Source organism: Malaclemys terrapin, chromosome 1 (genome assembly GCF_027887155.1).
Source record: "Malaclemys terrapin pileata isolate rMalTer1 chromosome 1, rMalTer1.hap1, whole genome shotgun sequence".
Classification (NCBI taxonomy): domain Eukaryota; kingdom Metazoa; phylum Chordata; order Testudines; family Emydidae; genus Malaclemys; species Malaclemys terrapin.
In genome coordinates, this window is record NC_071505.1 from 161,929,116 (window position 1) to 161,955,419 (window position 26,304).

Consider the following 26,304-nt stretch of genomic DNA (forward strand, 5'->3'; position numbering starts at 1 on the left):
GCACCCGCAAAATGAGGCATCCCATATCACTATTTTATCAAATCTTGGTCTGTTCTGTTTCAAATAGTGTAGGAAATCTACTGCTGAAATACAAGTGGACAGCATTGTTTGCTGTGTCAAAGACATGGGGAATTGTGAGGGGGATTAATTTGCTTATAGTACACTGAGTCTTTGAAGGTACAACTCCAGGGTTGCTAAAATGAATGAGCATCTTGTGGAGGTACTGTCAACATATCCATTATATAACCACCTGCTCTCAGGAGTCTCCAACACATCTCACACTGGGCCGATGTGCAGAATGCAAAGATTCAGCAGGAAGCAATATTTTTTGAAAAAGAAAACTCTTTTGGGCTGTCTCACGCTGAGGTGAGAGACACAAAAATAGAAATTTATGGTCTGAGATTTCCTCTTGCGCTTGTGTGAGTCAGAAATGGCTTTTATGTTTAAAAAGTGACATTTGACAAATAATTAGTGTAACCTGGATGGTCCCTTGAGCACTGAAAAGTATTGAAACCACTGCAATTAGAATAGCCCCTTGTTCTGCGTATAAGTTAGACATTAATATCCTTTGCTTGCTGTTCATGTAAACTTGTGTCGGAGTGGCTGTGCACAGAGACACGTACACCAGCATGTTAGCAGGAAATGGGAGGGGGCAGAAGCAGAGCAGACTTGAGAACAAACTAGACAAACCAAAACCTTTTGCTATGCTCTTTGAGGGCCCTGCGGTAGCCTCAGCCCAATTCCTAGCAATTGGACTGGAGGAGAAGGACACTGCGCCTTATGTAGCTTCTGTCTTGGGCACTCTTCCCCTCCTGGTTCCCAGTCAGCAGAAAGGTTGGAGGGGGATTCAGAAGCTGACTTGAGGTCTCTCAAATCTTAGTCACACATGTTCAGAAGGCAAACAGAGTGCAGATCAGAGGGACTGCAGCTTGCTTCTCTTTCCCCTTGTTTATATTTAATATTTTATCAGGTGAAATGACTAGCGTTCACTCTCCTTTCTCCTCCACTATGGTGCATGTGTATGTCTATATTTTTACTACCTGAGTGCAGTGTCAGTATATGTGCTGTATACAATACTATGGGACACAGTCTGTCCAGCTGTTCTCCTTTTACACCTCAGGCCTGGTGCAGAAGGAGCAGAGACTGAATACAATTATTGCTATTAGAGTCCCTAATAGGCATCATTCATTCCTAGCATAGGAGCTGGGGAGGGGCAAGCAGGGGGAATGGCCATAGCACACCAATTCAGCAGTCCCCAGACCTCATATGGTCACTTGGGGATGACAACTAGCCATCTCAGGTTGCAGCAGCCCCTCCACTATGGATACTGCACTGGAGCTGGACAGAGAATGAGGGAGCTGTAGCTTTCTCCCTAACAGCCCTCCCCATCTCACTGCTGTGTCCCATTTTAACTTGGCACAGCAGAGACTGTGACCCTGTGTGTAAGAGTCAGTGATAGCAATTGTTATATTGGGTCTATGTTACAGTTCAAGTAAGATATGATATAAAAGCAAAGCCAGGGACCTGATGGATTTATCTAGCCCCTCGGTAAAACATCAATAAGCAGTTATGAGGGGGGTTTAATAGAAGACTTCTGGAACTATGTGCATAGTGAACATGCCTTTTCTCGAACTGAGTGCTCTGAGTTAAGTTAGCGAGATCTATTGTTTTTCAAGTCTTAACTTGCCAATGATTGACCAGTCAAATAAAAGTCCAACAGCAGAAATCACAGTGCTAGATACCGAATTCCTCATGGTCCCAAAACATCTGTCAAGATCTTAGAAAGCTAAATGGATGCCAAACAATTAATAGAAGCTTAGAAGTTAGATGGAAAAGACCTTAGATCTTCCAATTCCTTTCCCCATAGATGCAGGATTGAATAGTTGTGCACCAAACATAATATCATGAAACAGAGAAAATCACACGGCCAGAAACCAACATGGACTTGGAAAGAAATGTGTCCAGCTGAGATTTAAAATAAATACATACAAGAAGAGTGGGCAAAAATGGCTAAGATATAATAAATTCTGGCCTAATCTTCACCCAATATTCAAAATTTCTGAGGTTTGAAAAAGGGCGTCTGTTCTCTTCCCCACCCATTGTTACTCATTCCGCTGTGCTGCCTAGTTAAAGCTAAGGTAAGAAGCAGAATATCTGAAAGCACCAGCTTCCCAGTACAGTATCTGGAGACAATAGAAAGAACCCTCCAAAAAACCCAACAATCGCAAACAACACCTGCAATATGTCACACACAACACAAGCAACACCCAAACCCCTGAAACTAAAACCTGAGCCAGTCCAGGTAAAACAAGTCAGCAAAACTGAACACACATGCAAAAGATCCCAAGAGCAATAAGATGTGACAAAAGAAAGCCACAGTTATGGATGAACTTATCTGAACAGAACAGCTTTGCATTATTCTGATGTGACAGACAGATGTGGGCAGAATTCCTCAGTGAAGTAATACCATGGTGCTATAGAGGTGACCTGGGCAAACATTTTGGGATAGAGAGCAAAGGCAACACAGCTGAAATCTGGAAAGATGTAGGCAGGAAATAGGAAGAACCAAAATTCTCAGAAGAAACTCTTGGTTACCTGAGATTTCTAGTCCAGTTTTGCAGCCAAAAGAGGGCTAGAGAGTAAGGTACGGTTGAGATAAGCATTTAATTTGGGGAGTGGGTGGGAAGGGGGTTAGTCCAAATCTTTTGAGGTTCATTGTTCACTAGCCACAATCTGTCTGAAGGGTTGATAACTAAGTCCTTAGACATTATTAGTGACCTGAACATCCACTGGTGCAAGAATGCACCTTTTATTTTTGAATGATAGTTCAGCGACTTGTTTTAAGAAGGGAACAAACCATTTAGACAGGCTTAAAAATATATGTTAGTATAGTCATCTGTACTCAAATGAAGCATATTGATGACAAGAAAATGCTCCTAGTCTTCCTCCTCCTGTGGCTATGACCATCATCATTCTGTATATAAGATGTTATGAACTAATTTCTTGGGTACATATGTCTCAGATACTAGGATCATTAAAAACAGTAAGATACGTTACAGTTCTTGTAATTGCTACTTCTAGTATATCCTAAGTGTCAGCCTCTTCCCCTCTTCATCAGTATTTAGTGTGTACTAACCACACATGTATGTAGTCATTATAAAAAAAAAGCATATGATCTTGGTATCAATTTTAGAACACTAAGACTCTTCCGAGAAGCTAAATTACTGTAGTTATTGCTGTCAGTTTCGTTAACATGTATTTTATTTGCTTTTCAGCCAAACCGGAAATCTCCATTACCCTCCAAAATAGTTCCAGTGGCAACGTTGGGGAGGTGAGTGATTTTAGAATTGACAGAACGCTCAGGGACCACAGGAAGTCACATCAGTGATTTAAATTCAGTATTTCATGTCCGTTCATCTGAGCTATTAGTGAACCAGCTTATTGGTTTGGAGCAGTGTGCTTTAACTAGACATAAAGCACAACTATTTCCTGCTACTGATTGTAAAAGATCCCAGAACATTTTTGCAAGAGTAAGTATGTTGACGTTTGACTGCACCTTCATACGCATCCAGGAGGGAGTTGTTGAGGATGATCCAAGGGGATATTACTAGCAGTTTTGGTGATAAGAAACTGAACAAAGGAAAATTGAGGCTGTTTATCAGGAAAATGTCTTTATAGAACGCTCTATTAGTCTGTGGAACAGCCTCACAGGGGAACTGGTGGAAGCTCCCCAAATCACTTGGATAATTAGCTACTAATGGTTGATTAAAATTGATTGTTGGTAGGGTAAAAATGAGATGAGGCAAAATACCAAAGTTTGCTGTTTACTGTAGGGAACAATTCTGCATGGCCTTTGGGGGTATAAGGTAAAGGGAGATGAGTACGAACAAAATCAGAGATAATAGAACTGGTAAGCTCATGAAAAATAGACAAAATGCAAATCCAAATCCTTTGCTAGTGGGCCTCTTGAGCCAAAGAAGAATTTCAGCAAGCCTGCCTGATGAATTTGTCACTGGATTGATCGAGATGAGGTTGCTGTTTTTCCCCAGCTATGTTTGCCTCCATCCCAAACCATTGAAAACACTTTAGAAATTGCTGTGAAGCTCAGTTTTTCCTCGAGATTTTAAGCCAAACCCTAGGTCCTTGCAACAGCTATGTTCCAATTATAGAAAACTCATAACTCAATTATTGTGTTAGCCAATCACATTTCCTTGTGTTATCTGATGGTGGAAGGAGGCAGGGAGATTGTCTTCCCACATGGATAGATTCCTGGAAAGCCAGTTAATTGTATGAACTGCAGGCACTAGCTCGCTGGGAGTAATACTGCCTAAAGACATTGAATAGCATTTTTGCCATGTCACTGAGCACAGCTAGGCAAAAGTGGCTGTGGAATCAGTATATTTTAAAAGGAGCTGGAATTCCACTTTGCATTCAAGTTGTTTCCAGTTATATAAGAGTCCCCCTGGGGCTTTTTTACCAGCCAGTGCAAGTTGAAACAGCCCTTTAGCTACTCTAACTTCCCTTGGGCTCCGACCAGTCCTGGCTATCCCCAACCGGCAGGCAGGACCGTGAGAGAGACCCGGCCCCAAACATGGGCCCCCAGGCCCTGAATATTGCTGGATCCCGGGCACCATAGGCCCATACAACTCGCCACCCCTGCCAAGATTAAGGTGGAGGTGTCCGTGTAGAGGTGACACAATACTTACTAGGGTGACCAGATGTCCTGATTTTATAGGGACAGTCCCGATTTTGGGGTCTTTTTCTTATATAGGCTCCTATTACCCCCCAACCCTGTCCCAATTTTTCACACTTGCTGTCTGGTCACCCTACACAATACCACCTTTGCTCGATTTATGTTTGAAAAGTGCATCAAGTGTCTTAAATTGCCACACTCATTGCCTAATGGCAGCCCTATTGAGTTTCTAAGGCACATCTCTCCATCTATCACTACCCTCTGCCCACAGTAATGTAGCTAGGGCACATGGCTCTCATTGTCAGCGGAATCTTTACCCAAATTTTACAGCTCAGATCATATTTAGCATAAAATGGATGAGTCACCCAATGACCAACTGGTGACAGCATTGTCATTAAATCTGTCTGCATAGTTTTTGACCAGCCAGATTTAGCCTTTTGAGCCGTAGACACCTGAAATAAGTTCTGTGAACTGAAGAGTCTGTTCTTCTACGAAAGGCTGTCAGCAGACAAAACCTACATAAGCCACATCCATCCTGCTTTCAGATTAGCCACATGTCAGACACAGAGCATAGGACTGTCATAATTTCCCCCATGACCTATTTCAGTGCTGAATTTTCAATACCACAGTCTCGTTTGCACCATTCTGCTTATGTTCAAGAGGTTTTAATTCTTCTCCTCCCCTCCAAATATTGAACACCTTCCTCCTCTGTTTTAGTCCCCCAAAAGGAATAAAATCCAGTCTGGACAGCAGATTGGTACTTGCTATTAAGAAGCACTGATAAATGAGATTATAGTTAAGAAAGGACAAAGGGCTGTGGGGAGATCAGAAGGAAAAAAATCAAGTACAGCATGATTTCAGAGATGACATATCACAAGAAAAATATTTCAGTCTACATCCTGAATGTGTGGTTTGTAACCATTGTGACGCATTTGGAGTCAATTTACATGCCTTGCTTTCTTCAGAAGGGATGGATGTGTAGTGTGTGACTACCCCATAATAAAACAAACTTCTTGCTTTAAAGTAGAAGAAGGCTGAGCTTCCTTTAGCACTTCAAAATGTTAAAGCAAAATTCATCTAGTGCAACGCACAGGCAGCACTGGCATGGTGAGGCTCCACATGCTCACTGTCCATTGATATGTCTATGCCCCAATGTGGAGGCACCCCCTCTAGAGAGAGGCTAGTCCAATCTTCAGGTCTACCCAGTCTTTGCCTTTTGTTGGCTGCCATGAAACCCAATTAGGGGGTAAATGTGTCATATGCTTGGGAGTAAGTATGGTCTGTTCTTTGCTATTCCACGCAGGGTGCAAAACATAGGCTTATGTGCGTTTCTGTAATCTTTGACATACGTGTGCCCCGTTCTATGGTAGCTAGTTCTAAGTACTTGGCACATCCTTGTGCCAGGCAGTCTTTCTGAGGACCTATCAGGATATCTGAAATTAAAGGAGGCTGTGCCATAAACTTCCCGTTTTCTTTAGTGCATTGTCTGGACCTAGCTGAATTCTTTCCTTATACAATTGTTTGTTTTGTTTTTTTTTAAATATGGATATCTATCTATCTGCTAGGAAAGTACTGAGAACACCATCTCCTCTCTCTCAAGCCACTAACAGAATTGGATAATGAATTTCCATCCTCCCAACCTGGCCCAGCTTTCACTTAAAGATCTTTATTGAGGGTGAAATGATTATACATTCCATTTAGCAGTCCCTTGAGCTTGATAAATCTTACCTTTAGTTTAGAAATAGAAATAACTAGATAAGAAATGTCGTCATCCTAAAAGAGAAGTAAATGGTTTTTACTAAATGGGAATGGCCAATATGTTAGTACAATTTTTTATTATTATTTTTGTAATGAATATTTCAGTAATGCGAATCATGTCCGAAATGTTTGGACTGATAACTTGATTTATTCTTACTATCCTATAGGCTAGTCTTACCTGTATCATAAGGAAGGCATTTCCCAAGCCGAGCCTCACATGGTATGTGGATGGAGAGATTTTTAAAGACCAATTTGGAGGTAATAAATGTTAATCAGAAATAATATTCTTATAAGCCAAAAGAAAAGCAATTGGTGCTGCATTATGCATGTTAAGTGGAGGGTTGTGGGTACCCATTTCAGTGCAGAAGGAACATCCTTACGTCCAGGGAAGAATAGCTGACAAGCAGTGATGGCTCCCATGCAGCAATTCCATTTGTGGAAACGACAACTTGGAATAGGCGTGTTTATCTGATTAAATCTTTGTACCAGATCTGAGTTAAACTGTATGAGTTTGTTTTTCAGAGCTAGCATTTTGCACTGCTCTGATTTATGGGACAGAGCATAAAAGAAGGACTAATGGCTTTTCCATCTTACTTTCAGGAATATCTATTGAAGCTGAAAATCTACAAGATGGTGAAGGTTTCTATGAATTGAGATCAATACTGAAGATACAAAGTACAAACCAGTCAGACACTAATCAGACTTTCTGGTGTACGTGTAGTTTTCCCTTCCGAGGGAATAAAACATGGAATATTTCATCTGGAGAAATAGTAATTTCTTCTGGTAAGGCATCTTTAATTATGACACATCTGAAATCTAAAATATTCAGAACACAGAATGCATTGAGCTTTCTGTAACTTAAAGTAAGAAAAAAAATGCCAGGCTCAGGGAAATACAAGCTTGTATGTATAGAACTTACATGAGCATGTGTCAGGCAATACCGCGTGTACAGTTTCAAGGTAAGACCTTAACTGTGCTAAGGATCTGTCAAATATAAACTACAGCAGTTTAAAAAAACAAGTTGGCTTCCACACATGTGGATGGGAACTCATTCCATTTATTATTACACCACTGCCTGCTACAGTCTTGAGCTAAGTATACACTGGCTTAGCTACAAGGCACCAGTACATTATTATTAACAAGCATTTTTCAATGTGCACTCCTGGGGAAAGGCATGCATGTGCGCAATGAAGCTGTCTGGAAAGTCAAGCCTCTCAGAGTTAAGACCAGATTATGTGCAGTGAGAGTAAGGGATGAAAAAGGCTCTGAAGACAGTCAAGCCAATAGGTAGGATGTGTGGAGCCCTCTCTGCATTCCATTAACACCAGCTGGGTGCCTTCTATTCCACTATTGTGGAGTTGAATGGGGAACTGCCCTGCATTAAGTAGTTGAAAGCCTTCATGGACATGGGGTCATAGCAGCCTAGAGAGTAACCGCATTCCTGGGGATGCCGTAATGACTGGGGGGCATCTCTTTTCTGACTCCATAATTAAGGAGGGGGTAGCAGTCCACTGACATGCAGATGCATGTGCACTGTTTCTCTGCCACCCACGTTCCTCCCTAGTGCACAGACTTTGAATTTGTTGCTGTGATGAGGACACGATTCATTCCTTAGTGACCATTCCTACTATGTATGTCCAGTCTTAACTTTAAAATGTTAACACTGGACATACATAGTATGTTGTTTTGTTGCTTTGCAGCCAGTGTTGGTCACATTTAGTTATGGGGGTGCTTCCCAGTGAAGAATGTTTACATTCCAAGATTCAAATCTTAGCCATTTTGAAAGGTTTCTGCAGGGGAAATAAGTGTGTGGAGGGACTGTCATATGTACATAATTTAAAATAACTGAAAAGATTTTTAAAAGTAATCTTATTTTAAAACACCAAATATTGATAATGTCAGCCCCACAGTGAAGTTGTATCGACAATCGATCAAATCAAGGATTTCCAAACTTGACTGTAGGATTTACTAATACCAACATAAAGCTCCTCTATGCAAAAACTTACAAGTTTTTTTAAAAAGGAAAAATCATAGTGTTACTGAGATAACTGCAATGTGATGCTTTTCCCTTGTGGCACACCACAAGTGAATTATTTTTAAGATCTTATTATAAACACAAGTTTATTGTCTTATTTAAGAACTGATTTTATTTGGCTATTCCCAGGCCATGTATATAACAAAGTGCCATTTCCAGCTTTTACAACCACAGCTACAAAAGGTAAGATAAATTACTCTTCACTACATTTAGTATCATGTTATTTGTTTTCCAACTGATGTGCCCATATACAAGTTTCTAATGCTCTGTTTTCCTGCTGGAATATTGGGCACCCAAACTTGCCATAGCATTTCTGAATGGACTGAACAGTATAGTTAGAATACTCTGCTTTTGTGCAATTATCAGAAGTTCAGAAAATAACAAAAGACTTAATTGTTGTGCTACCATCATAGTTGCACCATTTTGAGCTGTAATCTATGATAGCTAATTCTCATAAACTAAGCAGAAAGTTACTCTTTGAATGGGAGGTATTTTAAGGAACACTGAAGGTGCTTCTGGAAGTTTGGGTTGGCAGTTGAATAGGTGGCTCTCAGTATTGAACTGATGCCTGAGAAGAACATTAGGCGGCTACTGTGCTATTAACAACACTTCATTCAGATTAGGCCCACTACCAAGGTCCTATACACTTGTGATTTTTAAAGAGTTGATGGCACATTTCACAACAGTCTGGTTGCTAATTCAGGTATCCTTTTTGACCAAATTCTTGCTTTCTGTCACTGTCAGTTCTGCTGATAGTTTCAACTAGACAAATTATTCTTCACATCCCCAAACCTAGCTGCTGTTGAGTAGTATGGTTGGAGCAAATACTCCAGTGCGTTCCACACTAGAGATGACTACATTTCAGTGATTTTTTTGAGTGATCTGCATGTATGTATATATGTATGTGTCTATGTAGTCTGTATGTATATAGAAGAATCAGTGCATATTGAACTTGGAAAAAGGAGTGTCCAGTGCCCTTGTAGGCCAATGGTTTAAGAGGCAGTGAACACTTAAATGATCATGAAAAGTGCTGCTGTTAAGTCATTGGTCTAATCCAGGTATGGGTTATATTAAATTTAAGAACATAAGAATGACCATACTAGGTCAGACCAATGGTCCATCTAGCCCAATATCTTGTCTTCCAACAGTGTCCAATGCCAGATTCTTCAAAGGGAATGAATAGAACCAGCCAATCATTTAGTGATACATCCCTGGTCATCCAGTCCCAGCATCTGGCAATCACAGGCTTAGTGACACCCAGAGCATGGGGTTGCTTCCTTGACATTCTGGCTAATAGCCATTAATGGATTTATCCTCCATGAACTTATTTTTTTTTAAATCTAGTTATAGTTTTGGCCTTCACAACATCCCCTGGCAATGAGTTCCACAGGTTGACTGTGTGTTGTGTGAAGAAGTACTTCCTTTTGTTTGTTTTAAACCTGCTGCCTATTAATTTAATTGGGTGAGTCCTGTTTCTTATATTATGTGAAGGGGTAAATAACTCTTTCTTATACATTTTCTCCACACCATTCATGAGTTTATCTATCATATCCCCCCTCAGTCATCTCTTTTCAAAGATGAATAGTCCCAGTATTTTTAATCTCTCCTTATATGGAAGCTAAAAATAGTACCAGATGAAACAAGAAGAAATTTCAATCTGCGCAGAGAAGCCTGCTGTCTCCTATTAGCTAACATATAGTGGCTTTTTCAGATACAGTGCAGTGCATTCTGCAGTATAGATCAGAATTTCAATTTCAAGGCTTTACTCCTAGTTATGCATCCTTGTAGCAGCCTAAATGATTCCCCTCCCTCCTTGGTGTTCACTAGAATTATACAAACCCTACAGAGTCCAAGTTACTGTAGGCACATGAACCTGCAGTGTTTTGTGGACGGGAGCTGTCAACTGCACAGCCCCTGCTTGAAGATTCTTGTTATACAGAAAAAGAACCCTCATCTTCTTCCCCTTCACAGCAGTTGGTCCTCCCCTCCTGTTTCAAGGACATCATGCTTACCTTGGACTGTTGGTGGCCTACTCCCCTCCCACTGGGCTTCTCCTTGAGCTGGATGTGGCCCACCCCTCAAGGGTGTATGGAAGACTCCCATGGGGGAATGGCCTTCTGGTGTCACCAGAATACACAGGGGAAAGGAGAGCGGACTTGTTCTGGCTGTAGAACCTGGTCAATAGCATCAACCCAACTGTAGTACACATACTTAAACCTGGCCTAAGGTTTGCAAAACAAGTGATGATGTCAGCGGGGTTGAATATCTGTAGCAACGTTGCACACAACCCTTAGGTTGACCACATTTGTTTACTTGTTAGCATGCTCCCCCATGCTCCCCAGCATGCTCCCCTGTTAGAACGGCATGAATAGAAGAATGGCTTTCAGCTTTTCCTTGCTTATGAGTCTCTGCATCTCCTGATTATATTGATTCTCTGAAAGATAAGTGTGAGGTTTTGTAAATTGCCTTGTGCCTTTGGAACCGTTAGTGGCTCTATTTTCAGGAACATAATAAATGACGCTGCTGTACTGAAAAAGCTATTTAAAAGTCCTTGTTGGATTTGGTTGCTTATAGATCCTGGAATTTCAACATTTCCATCAACAATCATGGCTACCACAGGTAAAATATTTCATCCTATTTTTCTGCTAATAGATTCTTCTCTGTACTTGACCTGTGCTTACACATCAGGCACACAATGAGGCAAGACTGAGAATCACATTGCAGAATGTGTTTATGCTCTAGTGGTACCCACTCACACTGAGAAATGGTGTAATCCACAGGGCTTTTTTCAGTCTGGCCCTTCCCATATTGGCTATGATCTTAACTAAGTCAGAAGAGGCATGACACAAATCTTGGGAAAATTCTCAATCACTTTTACTTGATAGATTAAAAAAAATAGACTGTTGTGTTGTATAAATACTGAATAGGATTGTTACACACATTTACTGAATTAAAAAATAAAGTAGAATACTTTACAAAAATTGTATTACTACTACAGATAATCGATATGGTGGTAATCGAGAGGAGATAGACCAGAAGTTAAAACTACCCCTGCACTCAAACATCATAACTGCACGTCTTCACTATTAATATGAGCCATATGTTCCATATTCAGTATTCGTGTATTCATCAGATATGTCATCAATATTAAGTTCCTACCTTCACTGCCAGGTTTCTTGATTTCACTTTCCCGTTTGGTCCAATTCTGCATCCCCTAACTCAAATGGTACAACATGACTATTGGTTGGTAAAATTAGTTTTATGTGTGGTTCTTAGTTGACAGGAATCCATCAATATTTGCTTAGAAGTTTCAATTGATTATGACCTCATTGTTGCAACTTCATGGATATGTAATCCAGATATGTTAGCATGGGCTACATATAGTGTTATACAAAGGAAAGCCTTTCTGTAGTGACTACTTAATAGGTCTAATTAATAATGCCACCATTCCTGGGCTAAAAGAAGCTTAGAGATAATGGTATAATTTTCATCTATATCAATTATTGTGTCCTGCCTCTCCTTCTAGAAGAGTTTGGAAAACACCAGACCTGCTTGGTAAACCAAGATGTCAAGGCTAAAACTGCGAACGAAGACCTTGTTTAAGTAAACTGAAAGTGGGAATAAAGAGCATACAGCACTCACCCCACACACAAACCTAGCAACCTTAGATATTTAAAAATAGTGCACGCAGCTAGCCTATTCAAAAAAGTATTTCTATTATTATCCGCAGCCAGCTTCACTGCCTATCTTAAGTTTCTACATTTATGTAATGCCTCTGCTCTTAAACTTAAATAGACTTGGAGCAGAGTCTCCAACTGTATGTTAGCACGGGGCCTAGTACAATAGCCTTGACCTTGGTTGGTTACTCTAGGTACTACTATAATATTAATACTAAACACGCCATGAACTAAATGCCTTATCACATAATATTTCTTTTACATAGGACTTCAAACTACATCTTCAACTTCCCTAGACTTCACAAGCCCAGTAACCTCTGAATCTGTTTCCACTGCACAAAGTAAGTATGATTCAGTCTCATTCTTGTGTCTGAAATGTTTTCTATTTTGCTGCAGGAATTAAAGAAAAAAGTTAAATACAGACAGACACTAAATAACTGACATCAATTTTTTTTTTTTTTTGGCAAAAATACACTTAACTTACATTTACACCATAGGTATAATCCTGTTTCACACTGTGTTACAATCTGGTAGTTTGCAGTGTAGTTGGTCCCATAAAAGGTATTACCTCACCGACCTTGTCTCTCTAATCTGGTAGTTGGCAGTTTAAGAATAAATCTGTGAGAAATCACGGTTATGATGTAGTAGTATGTATTGTTTGTTTCAGAAAATATGCATCAGTTTTAGAAAGTGAATTGAGGAAAAATATTGTGTATATGTTTTTTATAATTAAAAAGATATTTGAAAATGGGACTATATTACAGACACTGAAAGTTCAAACCAAGTATTGTAGCACCAGACCATACACAGAGTGCTTAGAGAAATAAAATATTTGCAATGTATGACTCAACTTAGGCCTGGGCTACACTGGTGCTGTACAGCGCTGCAACTTGCTGCGCTCAGGGGTGTGAAAACGCCCCCCCCCCCCCGAGCGCAGTGAGTACAGCGCTGTAAAGCACCAGTGTAATCAGTGCCTGCAGCACTGCACACTCGCTCACAGCACTGCAAGCTATTCCCCTCGGAGAGGTGGAGTACATACAGCGCTGCAAGAGAGCTCTCGCAGCGCTGGCGGCGCGACTACACTCGCGCTTCACAGAGCTGCCGCGGCAGTGCTGGGAAGTCCTGAGTGTAGCCCAGGCCATAGTGATTTCCTCTCTTCCGTCTGTGGCTGTCTTAATGGGTCTTGCTGATACTCCGGTTTGCATGATGAAATATGACTCAGCTGGAAGCAGAGCTGGGTAAAATTTTTCACACCTTTTTTTTGGTTTAAAAAAAAAGCAGATTCAGCTACCCCAAAACATTTCACAAATTTGTGTTAATTTTGCCAAACTGCTTAAGTAAAAAAAGACTAAAAAAATTCAAAAGATTTCATTTCTACACTTTCAAAATGAAGCATTTTGATTTTTTGTTTGAAACTATTTTTCGTTTAAAAAATTCCTTGAATTTTACTTAAAAAAAATAAAAATCAAAAAGTTAAAAAATGCTCAAAATCAAAACAAAACATTTCAGGTTGAAAAAAATGTGTTTGTTCCTAAGCTATTCCCCCCCCCCCACACACACACACACACTCTTTTGGAATTGTCGTTGAACCAAAAAAAATCTGTTGTTCACCCAACTCTAGTTGAAATGTAATGTGGGGTTTAATTCAAACACCCCTGGAGGGATTAGCTCACAACAAATGTCTCTGGTGTACACCTGACAACTCTATGACAGTCCCGTGAATCAAAAGCAGACTAAGTTCGGAGTCTCTTACATGTGGTCTGGCCCTGATGGTTTGGAATAGCAAGGTCCTTCCTAGAACCAAGTACCTTTCTAGTAATCGAAATACTGCCTTTTTAAGTGTTGTTTGCATTATGAGGCCCAGTTGTCTGTCTCTCCCTCCAGCAGCTTGTATGATCCAGGATTAGGTAGGCATTCTTTCTCCCCTTGCTAGCAATAGGCTGTAGACTTACTGGCACATAATATAATTATGCACAAATGAAACAACCCCAGAACGTAAAAGATAAACCACATGCTGTGAAGAATGGCAACCCCTGGGGCATGGAAAAGTCAGTGCAACAGACTACGCTAATCTCATCTTCCTCCTCAGAGCAACACCACAGTCATGGCTCACAAATGAAAATATATTTGTATCTTACAATACAGACAGTGCTCAGTGTCAGCTGTACTGTGCGTTGGCCTTCTGTCATCTTAGACTTCAGAGAAGGGCAGACACTACATATCCGTGATGGCGCTTAGAACAGAGGGCAAAAGCGATTGCTTTTCTTTTCTTTTAAATTTAGCTTCTCCTAGTCTCATATGGCTCCAGTGCACCCAGTTTGACACAGTGGGCTGTTTCCATAATGAGTGTTTATCCTTTTACACTCAAACATTAAAGCTTTTCAGAAGGTTGCCTATCCCAGGATGCACATTTGTTAGTTCCATACCTACCTGTAATATCAAGCTGATTCAGCAGGAGCTCTTACCTCTGGCGAATTCCACCTCTTGGGTCAAATTCAGCCTTCCAGGAGGCTGCATCACTCCTGTGGAAGTCAGTGGGAATTGTCTCCACTTTCTGAAGAGATGAATCTGGCCTGAAATATGTAAAGGTACCTTTAGCAGCTTTACTTACATGTGATGGCAAAAGAACAACACTCTTGATTCCGGTATTGTAAATATTCCTTAAATTGTGGAGTGTGACTAAGCAAATTAGCTTAGCGTAACAATACTTACACAGACATGTAGACAGACATTGGCAACCTGGGTGAGTGGTGACACCAGAGGAAGAAACTGAATGGCTTAGTAATAACATATACTTTGAGGAGGTAAGAAGGGAGTGTAAAATAAAATGGAGAATCAAAACAGGTTCCAAAGACATAGAAATAGTAGCAAGGAAAAAAACCATAATAGAGCATGACTATGCCAGCCGGATTATGTGGAGGCAAGCAAAGAGCTGCCAAACAAAATGTGTAATCTTGAAAGCTTGTCTCTCTGACCAACATAAATTAGTCCAATAAAAGATTTATTACCTCACCCTCCTTGTGAAATAAATAAAATAAATGAAAACCTTTTAGCTTGCTTTGCAATATGCAGATATAAATGTCTGCCACCCAAAAAGGCTTCAGCTACACGACAGATATAAATGAGTCTGCCAACCTAGTTAGAACATGTTATAACTGGCTCAGGACATTGGTAAAAAGCTGTGATGTAAACAGGACTTGAGTATGTAAACAGGGAACAACTGTGTTGGAGCTGGTTCCCCTGACTCAATTACAGTTGCACAATATACAGGGTCTTTCGGTGTCTGGGTGACCCAGTGCGCTGCATAACACTGCTCCTTCTTTTCTAATAACTCACTCACTTCTTTCCACACCAGTGTCACCATAGGCTTCTTCAAAAGATGCCTTGGGAGGCAGCTGAGTTAGTGAGCAGAGGATTTGCCCTCTACATCCTCATTACTATAAAAGCTGTTTGATTCAACTTCTTATTTCACGTTTCAGGGTAGCAGCCGTGTTAGTCTGTATCCTCAAAAAGAACAGGAGTACTTGTGGCACCTTAGAGACTAACAAATTTATTAGAGCATAAGCTTTCGTGGGCTACAACCCACTTCTTCGGATGCATATAGAGTGAAGTGGGTTGTAGCCCATGAAAGTTTATGTTCTAATAAATTTGTTAGTCTCTGTTCTTCTTATTTCACAGCACTCTTATTGAAAATCCAGGAGACAGCTGGTGTAAGGGAACTGATACAAGCAGAGAGTGCACACAAATAGATTGGACGGCTGTGAGGGGGCAGTATTGGAGCTCTTGCAAGGGCAGCCTGTTCTATGCTTAGCTTTCATGTTAATCCCTCGTGTGCAGCACCCGGAGACACTTGCATTTTGAGTGTTAGGTAATAGCTTTGTCTCACCTTCTCAGGCTTGCAAACATTCTCAGATGACTTAGTGCCATTCTTGCAGACTCAGACAGGTGTCAAGAAGGATTGACATTTTTAGCAAGTCTGAAATAAGCCGTCTGGGAGGATTGCTTGTTATCTGCCTGAATGTCAATTCCTGATAAATAGCTGGTTCAGCTCTAGCCTATTTAGCATTTTACTTGATTCCTTTTGAACTGTTAAATGGAGAATTGGAATTGGCTTTCACGAGGGTCCTGATACCTCAAAATATCATCTTGCTAGAGCTGGATAAAACATGGGTTTGTTTCATTGGTGTTCATGCAGAGAACCTTTTTCCACAGATTTGATTCACATATGTTTGGCTTCAGCTTTGAACAAGCCCCAAAACTCAATTAAAACCACCAAGTTTTAACTGATTTCCCATTGAAATGATAAATCAGTTCAGATTTTCTCAAAACTCAGACTAGGTTCCTTAGAAATGTTCACAAACCTGAATCATCCTTTCATTAAACTCATGCTGTGTTTCTACTTGATGACAAAACCCCAAACCTTGTTTTGGGTTTTTGTAAAGAAAGTCCCATCCAGTTCTTTATCATCATGCTTGTCTGTGAATTAACCAAAACTGCTGATATTAGATGAAACAGCCATTAATCATCATCCAGTCAGGAGACCGTGAGGAGGGTCTGAGGAATGGTAAGCACAACAATGTTGTCTAACACAACTTTTGCAAACTGTTGGTTTGTTTTCCAACAGGCCAGTTTGATTCTGCCACCCATACACAAGGTTATACCAACACCATAGCCTACAGTGAGAATGAAACATCACAGCGTAAGTAGATGATGCCTATCTCTCTGGGTATATTTTTCTTTGTAAGATTTCATTAAATAAAAGATTCTGGATAAAGGATGCTGGAAACTGAACACTTAGCACAGCAATGCAAACTCACCCAACATTGTGCTTCAAATCTAGCGGGACCTGGGAATTAGCTCCAATGGCAGAGAGTAGCTCAATCTCAATTTGCCCATTGAACCATTGATCTTTTTGCTGAGTGTCAACATTTGTGGTGATAAATATTAGGATATAGACCATATAAAAATAGGTTGGTTCCCCTAATTTATTTCTCATAGGCCATCAGGTGGCAATGGTTTTCAGTCATTAGTCAGGAAAAGACCAGTCACCTGGTTGCAAAAGATTTCCTAGTTCATGATCATTCTCTTGAGCCAGCCAGTCTCCAAGTATTAATGTTTTCATAGGCTGTAATATTTGTAAGGCTGAGGCATGAGTGCTGCCTTACAAGCCGTGAGAAGAAATCCCCTATGGCACATTATTCTGTTTGTAATGGTTCACACACAAAAATATAAGGATCAAACAAGCTAATATTGATCGTTCACACCAAAACTGTTTCTGACACATGTTCCTGAATGTTATTTTGTGTTACAATGCAAAGTCTGATATTGGACGCACATGGGGCTGTATTCCTGACAAGAATTCCGAATAAGATGATTGATTTTTTTTTTTTTTGCTTTCCCCTCCACCAATAGATTTATTTCAATACACTTGGAAGAACTTAGCAACTTAGAAAAAAAGACTTATAACAAAAACCTCTCTCTTGAAATGACCTGGGTGAACAGCTGGCACATGAACCCAAACCTTTCCTAGCCCACTGACTTCAGGTTTATGGATTTGAACTTATGCAAGTTGCAGCTGGGCGCAAACTATGTTCTAAAACAGGTAGCATCACATTGTGCTGCTTGCCGTGACCACTCCAAAGTGTAATCGCCCGGCCACAAGCAGGAGTCCAGAGTTGGAATTGGGTTGATGATCTTTGTAGTTAATACTCAAACCTCATGTTTATCTAGTCCTCTCCACCTCCACCTTATGCATTCCCATCTCAAGCTCCTGTGGTCAGCAGTGTATTATCGCCTAGGCCGACAAATTTGCAGGGGCGGCAAATAGCAGCATTTTTGTAATTGCGGCATCAGTGATGCCGCGATTCTACCAATCATAGCACATACTGAAACCACCAATGGTGGCATGACGCCATTTAGTAAACATACTCGTGAGACTCCTAAACTGCACTGGACCCCCACTTGAATGCAGGGTTTGGATCCATGCGCGGTCCTGCGCTATAAGTGAAATCGCACTATACAAACACGCGTTCAAGTGAGGGTCCGCTGTACTTGTAATTTTATTTAATAATATTTAGATTCATTTTAGTTCAAACGAATTTGTAAAAAAACTAAAACAAGTTCATATGGGGCTGGGGGCGGCAATTATTTCAGGGCCTAGGGGAAGCAAAATCATTAATCCATCACTGCCTGTGGTTGGTGTCTGTGGACTTCACCAGCATGAAATAAAGTCTCATATGGCACACATGGGAAATTACTTGCTAACAAAATATATATATCAAAAGACACTAAAACTAATATTTTTAAAAGTTTCAGTGTAGTGATGATAATGAGTATTGAGGTATTGGATCAGAAGAGCAAGGCATGAGTTTCTCAGAAGTCATTGGTTTAAATCTAGTTTGGGACAGCTGTGACTATAAATTGTTTCCATATCTGGTATCATTGGTGGCCTGTGCAAAATGGGTCACATTTCAGTTTATGGTTGACAGGATGACAGAAACCACTTCCTCCTCCGCCCCCTCCTCCTCCCCCCCACCACCGAAGTGGCACTAATTGGCCAAGCTTTGTCGTAGCAGAGAGGGCAAACACTAAAAGGGTCTTGGAGTCTGAACTGCACTTTCACCACTAATGGTGATCAGTGGTTTCATATCAGGTTTATGGCTCACTGGCAGGGCACTTGAGAGGAAGCTGTTTCTGTCTAAGTTATATGTATCATCATATGCAGGACTTGAGTCTTCAGGCCTGTCAGGGCAGGAACTTTTCTCAGCACCCAAATTGAAACTAAAAATGTTTAAAAATGTCAGGCATAATGGTAAAATTAAAGTAGGTCCTTGGGCAGAACCAGAACACGGAGAGGGTAGTTATAACGTATTAAATATATTAGTGGAGAATACAAACAAAGCAAAGAGAAGCAATGAGTTCATGAGACACCTGAATGGAATAAAGCCCGAGTGACAAAAGATTTAGCTAAACCCTGGATAAACAAAACAAAAATGCAAAAAAGTTATATCAGATATTTTCCTTTTTTGCCAAATCAGTTAATCTATAGTGTGGGGGACATTTTAATAATAATACTTCATTTCTTTCATGCTTGATTTGTGTTTGTGTACTTAGATTGCAACTCTTCAGGGCAGGGAGTGTCTGTTGACTGTGTTTGAATAGTGTCTAGCAGAGGGAGGCCCTGATCCCAACTGAGTCCTTTCTATGTGCTGCCATAATACAAACGGAAAACACTAATAAGAATAAATATGAAATGCTGTTCAAGCTGCTATATAGAGCAATTAAGATTTTGCAGTAGATGTGTATCTCTGGGTTTTTTTATAGCATGCTCATCCCCATGGGAATTAAGCACTTATTATGTTTGGATAAAATAAGAACTGACGTAAACTTCCATCTAAAACTTGAACTGAATTTTTAAAAAGATGTACAATATTTGATTAACTTATTAAAAAAATTCTTTGACTTCCCTGTTCTGGTCAGAACCAAAAAGCCGCATGTCATGGAAGTCTCATGTAAAGCTAGGGCTTTACATTGTCTTTTCTTTTATCTGTTCAATTATTTAATCTCCCACAGGTTGTTTGTACGGCTCTTGTGGAATTAACAACCACATTTTGCCAACTAAGTATTGCAATGGAATTTATATTTGAGTATAGTAGGTTTAGGCACCAGACATTATACCTACATTTTTTAGGCTGGTCTGCTATTTCATTTACTGCTAGAGTCCAGAAGACAAAAGGACATAAAATAGCAAAACTAAGCCTAATGTGGCTTGTAAAGTAACTTTTGAAAATGGATTGTTTTTATATAGGACTGAGTGACCCTACTACTGCAGCCCAACAGAGCAACGTGAATACAACCCTCTCCAGGGAGAATGTAACCTTGCCAAACCGTAAGTGTTGGAGCAGATCTAAAATGCATGCCGTCGTGTGGTTAATTATTTTATCCGTTGCTTTGGAATAGCGATGAACTGAGGAGGCAGGTCCAGAAAAATGACAATAAATCCAAGGCAGTACCAGTCACAAATTTGTGTAACTTGGCTAAACTAGCAAGGTTGGGAAGGGGATGTAACTGTTTACAAGGCAATTAAAGGTAATTTTGTAGTTGTGACACAGTACTTGGGGTTATATTATTGGCTCTGCTACCAAACTCACTTTGTGATTTTTTGGGAAGTCACTTGATATTTCTTGGACTCAATTTCTCCATCTGTAGAGCAGGTGAAATGGTTACCTCTCTCCCAGAAGTTCCGTGTGACTAAAGTCATTGTTTAGTGGAGGTTTTTAACATTTGTGACTATTTGTATAAATCTTTGTTTATATCAAATTTAGATCTTCGGTCAAAACTAAAGTTGGCTTTGTCCCTTTAAATGAAAGTGAGCACTCAGATTCTGGCAGTTGGTTTTCAGCTCTTTCAGGCTCTCATGAACTATATATGGTTGTGACTTCTAAAAATCATGCTCAGTAAAATCAAACACTATTTACATTGTATGTCTATATCTTTTTAGGGAATCTGTCCTCCAGCACAATGGTTGATCCAGCTTTATTTACTAAACTTGATCATTTATCAACTACAAGGAAATTGATTAATGGTACTGGTAAGCCATTCATTCACAACTCTCTCCTTCATAAATATTTGTAGGTATGTAAGAACTTGAGGGACTAATCCTTGGAGCTCCGGGTAGTTGCACTGGTAATAGAAAACCAACCAACAACCCCTCCTGCCCCCCCCCCCCCAAATCAATCAAACCAGGGCTGTATATGGCGGTCTAATGGCTGTTCATGTCTCCACAATGCAGATAATCACAGCTGCTTTTGGTATTTCTATCCTGGCACATCTTTTGCAAAAGAGCATACTAAGCATGCTACTTGTGGGTAATCACCTATAACTGAAAGATGGTGTTAATCTGTGAAATGTCATGCATTGCAACTTTTAACAACATGGCACACCTATAGAATTCCACGGACATATCAGTGTGTTACTGGTGTTTACCCCCCTTTGCTTACTAGTGGACTGACAACATGGTTTCTGTGCTAAAATATGATTTATTTCAAATCCATTATAATGCAGTACTTTTCATTGGTTGGTGGTAATATGATAATGTTGAGCTTGTTGTTGTGTTATCACTGGCAGGAATGTCAGGTTGTTTTACCCTTGTAACCATCATACAAACCAGTTTTCCAAAAAATTTTAAATGAAAAGTTCCATTAAGTTGCTAGTACTACACAGTGGGCAGAGCTATTACTGCTGTTGGCTAAAGGAAAAACAACACTGAGTTAAAGTAACAGTTGGAAGGCCAGGTTGTGAACTTTTCACACACATTATATGAGCAGTCTGTCACCCAAGTAGTTAAATTGACTCAAATGGACTAGCACTGTAAGCAACTGTTCAACAATGTGAATGAGTTCACACACTGGCCCACAGTAATTGAAAGAGGGCTTTTCCAGCTGCCATCCTTCATAATTTATACCACAGCCAGACCCAAATTTTTGCTTCAAGTGGCAACTCTGCAATGCTGGTGTTGCCTTAAACTGTATGGAGCCTTCAGTTAGCTCAGTAAGACTCAGTATTAAGTTAAAGAGTTAGAGCTTCATTGAATACACTCACCAGCACTGGAAATCTTGTAGAATTAACTAAAATACCCACAACATGCATGAACCTGGAGTGGATTCTTTGAGGGCTATTTCTATGTGGTTAGCAACATGGAGAATCTTTTCAGCACATAATCTCTGCCTAAAATTTAATCAAAATATTTTAATCAATGGTAATGGGCATGGGGCAAATTTAGGAAAACTAGGTCTGTGTCCCCAACTTTGGTGCAGACGGCAACCCTAGTGACATGTTTATGTTGGTTTCCCATTCTCATAGCATTTCTAAAACACAGTGGAAAGGGTATAGGCCAAACTTTTTCAACGTAAGTGCTTAAAAGAAAACATTCAAATCATAGTCTGATTTTTCATAAGTGCTGAGTATTTGCAACTTCAGTTGACTTTGAATGGAGTTGTAATCTCAGCAGCTATGATATGAAGCCATTTAATTATGTGCCTAAATTAGGATTTATGTACTTAAACTGATGCATCTAAATTTGAAAACGCTGACAGTCCTACACAGGTTGGGGTTGCTGTATAGATGTGTGGGTGAGAGAGTTACCTGATTCATTATATAGAAATCCCTTTTTTGTGTGTGTAGGGGGGGGCAGGATGTTGCTTTTCCTTGTGAACTGGAGTTTGAATTATGGCTTTTTTCTGTCTCTTTTGCAGGCCTGGTGGGGAATGCAGAGAATACTCGCTTCTCCTGGCCTGCGGTTGTAGCAGTCTTGCTTCTGTTTTGTTCTTTTCTAATCATTTTAGGAATCAGAAAATGGTGTCAGTACCAAAAAGAAATGTAAGTATTAGTATCAAAAATGGTGAGCAGAAATAGAGATATTAGTGTGGATTCCAGCCCAAAGTTTCAGAATGAAGTTCAGATAATTATCTTATTTTGTAGATGCATGTGTATGTGTACATGGGTAGAAATGAACAAGTACAGACATACAGTTGTGTGAAATACATAATTAAAGCTTAATCTCATTCACTGTTCAATATGCTTCAATTTAACATTCCACATAAGAGAGCTTAGTTCCTTATTAAATGTTTGGGGAAATATTGGGATGGCAAACTAAACCACTTTAAAACATACCCTGGTTATTCTGAACTTGCAGTTAACTGCAGTAAGATTATATTTATCCTTGGATTGTTAACATCTTGGGACTGGGCTTTTACTTCATGGAGGCCTGTAAATCTCCATGCACAGCTGTAAATCTTTGTAAATGTTTCTCCAGATATCAATGCAAGCAACAGCTTGCTTCCTTATTTATCCAAAGGTTTTGGCTTTCATCACAGCACTTCAAGTTGTAAAAGATGTGTGTTGTCCCCAGCCCTCCACCGCTGTGTACAAGAGAGCTCACATCAATGCCAGAACATAGTTTTGAGCTGTAAAGTAGAATATGTAGGTGAGAGAACAGACATGAATTCTACAGAATGTTAGAGAAGAATGAGGCCAAAATTCTTTCTTACCTTTTGTCCTTATCTCTCTTCCCATTTTCCCTAATAACTTTATATTGATTTTTACATCATTAGCTGTTGTGTTTTCAAAGACTTTTTTTTTTTAATTCTAGTATGAACAGACCTCCATCTTTCAAGCCACCACCACCTCCAATAAAGTACACATCCATGCTAGAATCTGATGGAACTAACCCATCCTGCCATGAACTGGAAACTTTGTAATGTTTCTTGATGTACTGAAGAATATTATATCTTGTAACTGAGTAAGTCTTTTAAAATGCAGATTGCTGGAGTTTAGTCTGAATGACCCATATTCAGAGTCAAACTTCTTAAACTGACAAGGTCAGAAGCAAAGCACTCCTGAGTATGCTTTCTCATCCATTTAGATATGCATTCATCTGACAGACTGAAGTCTAACTGCAGCACATTAGAGATTACAGGTGCTCAGCTTGGATTGGATGATCAGATGGGAATTTGCTGTCTTAATAATGGGAGTGGATTAGTGCATGTGTCACTTCATTAATCTGCCTAGAAAAAACGTTGAAGCATTTTATTTTAGTATGCCTATAATTATGAGCACTTTAAGCATATGGCAGACATAATTAGTCCACAGTCTTGGTGATAATTTTGGAAGCTTTCTGACATGTGTGAACAGGGTTTTTTTAAACTATAATCTTTCTTACTATACAAATACTGATATACAGTGAGGTTAGTCAATGCTAAACCTAAAGAGCAGAAACATTCATTGTAGGACGATAGTCCACATATATCATCACTGACCTCCAATGTGGACTCACTTGAAAAGGCTGATGTGAGAGGAGGCTGCTGTTTCCTTCTCACATGATCTGCTGCAAAGACCTGCTGCATATACTGAAACTGCCAGACCAAGGAGAGGTCAGGCTATCTAGCGAGCCATCTTGAATGGAAGACCTAAGGACTGAAATGCATAACAATCCAAGGGGATGATAATAGAAACGGTGACTGCTTCCAGGGACGATAGCTATTGAAAATAACAATTGTTCAAAGATAAAAATATTTTCTGAAGTATATTTATATATCAAATATATTGATCTCAGTAGAGAAAAAAGGAACACAGTTCTTCATTTTTCACTCCTCAGTTGTAAATGTGAGCAGGGAGAATCCTGCTGGGAACTGGTTTAACTCGTTGTATTTGCTAAATATCTTTTAATATTGCAAACAATTTTCAGACATGTATGAAGTCAGGCTTCAACTGGAAGCAGTACAATTAATGAAAGGAAATGCCATCATGATAAAGTGTGTGTTTCACAAGGAGCCAAATTCAGACGTGGTAAAGTTGAAAATGATGTGCTGGTTTAGATATGCAGCACTTTCTACAATAGAAGTGGAAGATGAGTGTCATGGAGTTTACAAATGCTATTGTATTCCTCATAGCTTTAAATGAATGAGTTATTTGCTAGGAAAAAGAAATTAAGAAACTGTTCCCTCTAAAAAATGGGACAGAAGAGTATGCTATGCTGTTTGTCCGTTTTTAGTTAAATATCTGAGGTTTATAGCAAGCACTTTTCTTCATAAAGAACTTAACACGCTTCACATGCACAGAATACAGATCAGCTTTTCCACTACTAAAATGCATCTAAATCTAGTGTAAAACATAGCAGATGATTAACTGCACAGAACCATTTACATAAAGTTCAAGACAAAAAATGAAGAAAAATGTCATCCACTTAAAACTCATGGGAAAATATAGAAAGGCAAATAATACCCACGTTGGAATGCAGTTGGGACGCTGCTGCAAGCTTAGTTAAAAAATTAGCAAGGAATCTTCAATGGCTGCAAGTGGTCACTACCTTGGTTTTAATAAATGATCCAAAAGATGTTACCTCTAGGGCTTAGAGGAAAGAATACCACCTTTGTAACTAACTTCATTTCTGGCACCTCCCTGGGTTTTCCTTGGATGTTTTTGACCCAAGCCTAACTATTACAGGGTTTTCCATAGCACCCTTCACTACCATATAGAAGAGATTCTCTGTGACATAAATCTGCCGAGCAATATCCATGCTGGACTTCATGCAGGCTTCTGCTCTTTTCCCCTCTCTGGTTAAAGGAAGTTCTGCTTGAGGAGTAATTGTAGTTTTGATCATCATTTTGCCGGCTTCCTCAAAGACTTGGGATCTTGTTGTCTGCCTTGAAAATGGTCAGACTCTGGTTTAGACAATCCTTTCATGTAGCTGTTTCAATAGCCAGACTCCTTAAGCCAAGGATGCTCTGCCTTCGGCTCCTAGGAACTTTGTCCTGAGCACTGTGAGCTACCTTTCCCCAAGGATGCAAGTGCCTGGGCAAGTCATGGAGGAAGACTTGGATGCTTCTCTCTCTGGGAAGAAGAAAATGGAATTACCACAGGTTGACACCAGTGTCAGAACCCAGTCCCATGAGTTCATTGTAATCCTAAGGCTTTCTGAAACTTAATATGTATTTTCCTATTTTTTCCCTTTTCATTATCTATTTTATTTTCAAGACTCATTATTCAGCCACCCAGAGAGAAAAATGAATGCCATCACAAATTGATAAGTCCATTTATGTGCATATACCTATGACCATGGTGTCTTTTCCCATAGAGTTCCTGCCCTCATAATATGAGGTGGTCTGTGTCACATCTTGTATTTCACCCTGTACAGCTTTTTATTATTATTTTTTTTTTTACTTGAAGTTGTAAAAGAAATATTATGTGGGTGTAATGCCCTGTTATCACCAGAAGATGGCTCCACAGCTGTAAATTTAATTCTCTGGTTAGTAAAGTCATAACAATAAAATGAACATCCTTACTACATTTTTGTTGGCCACAGGTGAAATAATTATTGAAAAGGTATTGATGAGTATTAAAAACATTTGATACAAAATTTCCTTCAAAAACAGATTAATTAATGAGTATGAAACTCATAAGCTGCAAAATTTGCTCCAAAACCCAGATAAATATACAGTATAGGTCCTTCAGTTTTAAGAAAGTTATTTTTTAGTCTCCTTCCTTGCACTACATAATGTGTTTCTCCAATACAGGCTAGTGTGAGAGAAGGCACTTGAAGACTGATCTTGTTCGGAAGCCATATCAACTCATTATGTATAACC

At 39.7% G+C, this 26,304-nt stretch overlaps 1 protein-coding gene across 2 annotated transcripts in view; it reads left to right on the top strand.

Moving 5' to 3' along the window:
- CD96 (CD96 molecule) overlaps positions 1–26,006 on the top strand; it is a 38,895-nt gene extending 12,889 nt beyond the window's left edge. The window contains exons 5-15 of one of the 2 annotated variants that reach the window (XM_054045645.1): positions 3,276–3,331; positions 6,619–6,709; positions 7,052–7,234; positions 8,616–8,669; positions 11,061–11,105; positions 12,430–12,504; positions 16,788–16,862; positions 19,971–20,051; positions 20,664–20,753; positions 22,417–22,540; positions 23,313–26,006. In XM_054045645.1, the coding sequence (XP_053901620.1) occupies positions 3,276–3,331; positions 6,619–6,709; positions 7,052–7,234; positions 8,616–8,669; positions 11,061–11,105; positions 12,430–12,504; positions 16,788–16,862; positions 19,971–20,051; positions 20,664–20,753; positions 22,417–22,540; positions 23,313–23,421 (983 nt within the window). In that variant the 3' untranslated portion in view covers positions 23,422–26,006. The remainder of the gene's footprint in view (positions 1–3,275; positions 3,332–6,618; positions 6,710–7,051; positions 7,235–8,615; positions 8,670–11,060; positions 11,106–12,429; positions 12,505–16,787; positions 16,863–19,970; positions 20,052–20,663; positions 20,754–22,416; positions 22,541–23,312) is intronic. The other variant, XM_054045654.1, reaches the window with a different exon arrangement.
- The last annotated feature ends 298 nt before the right edge of the window (positions 26,007–26,304 follow it).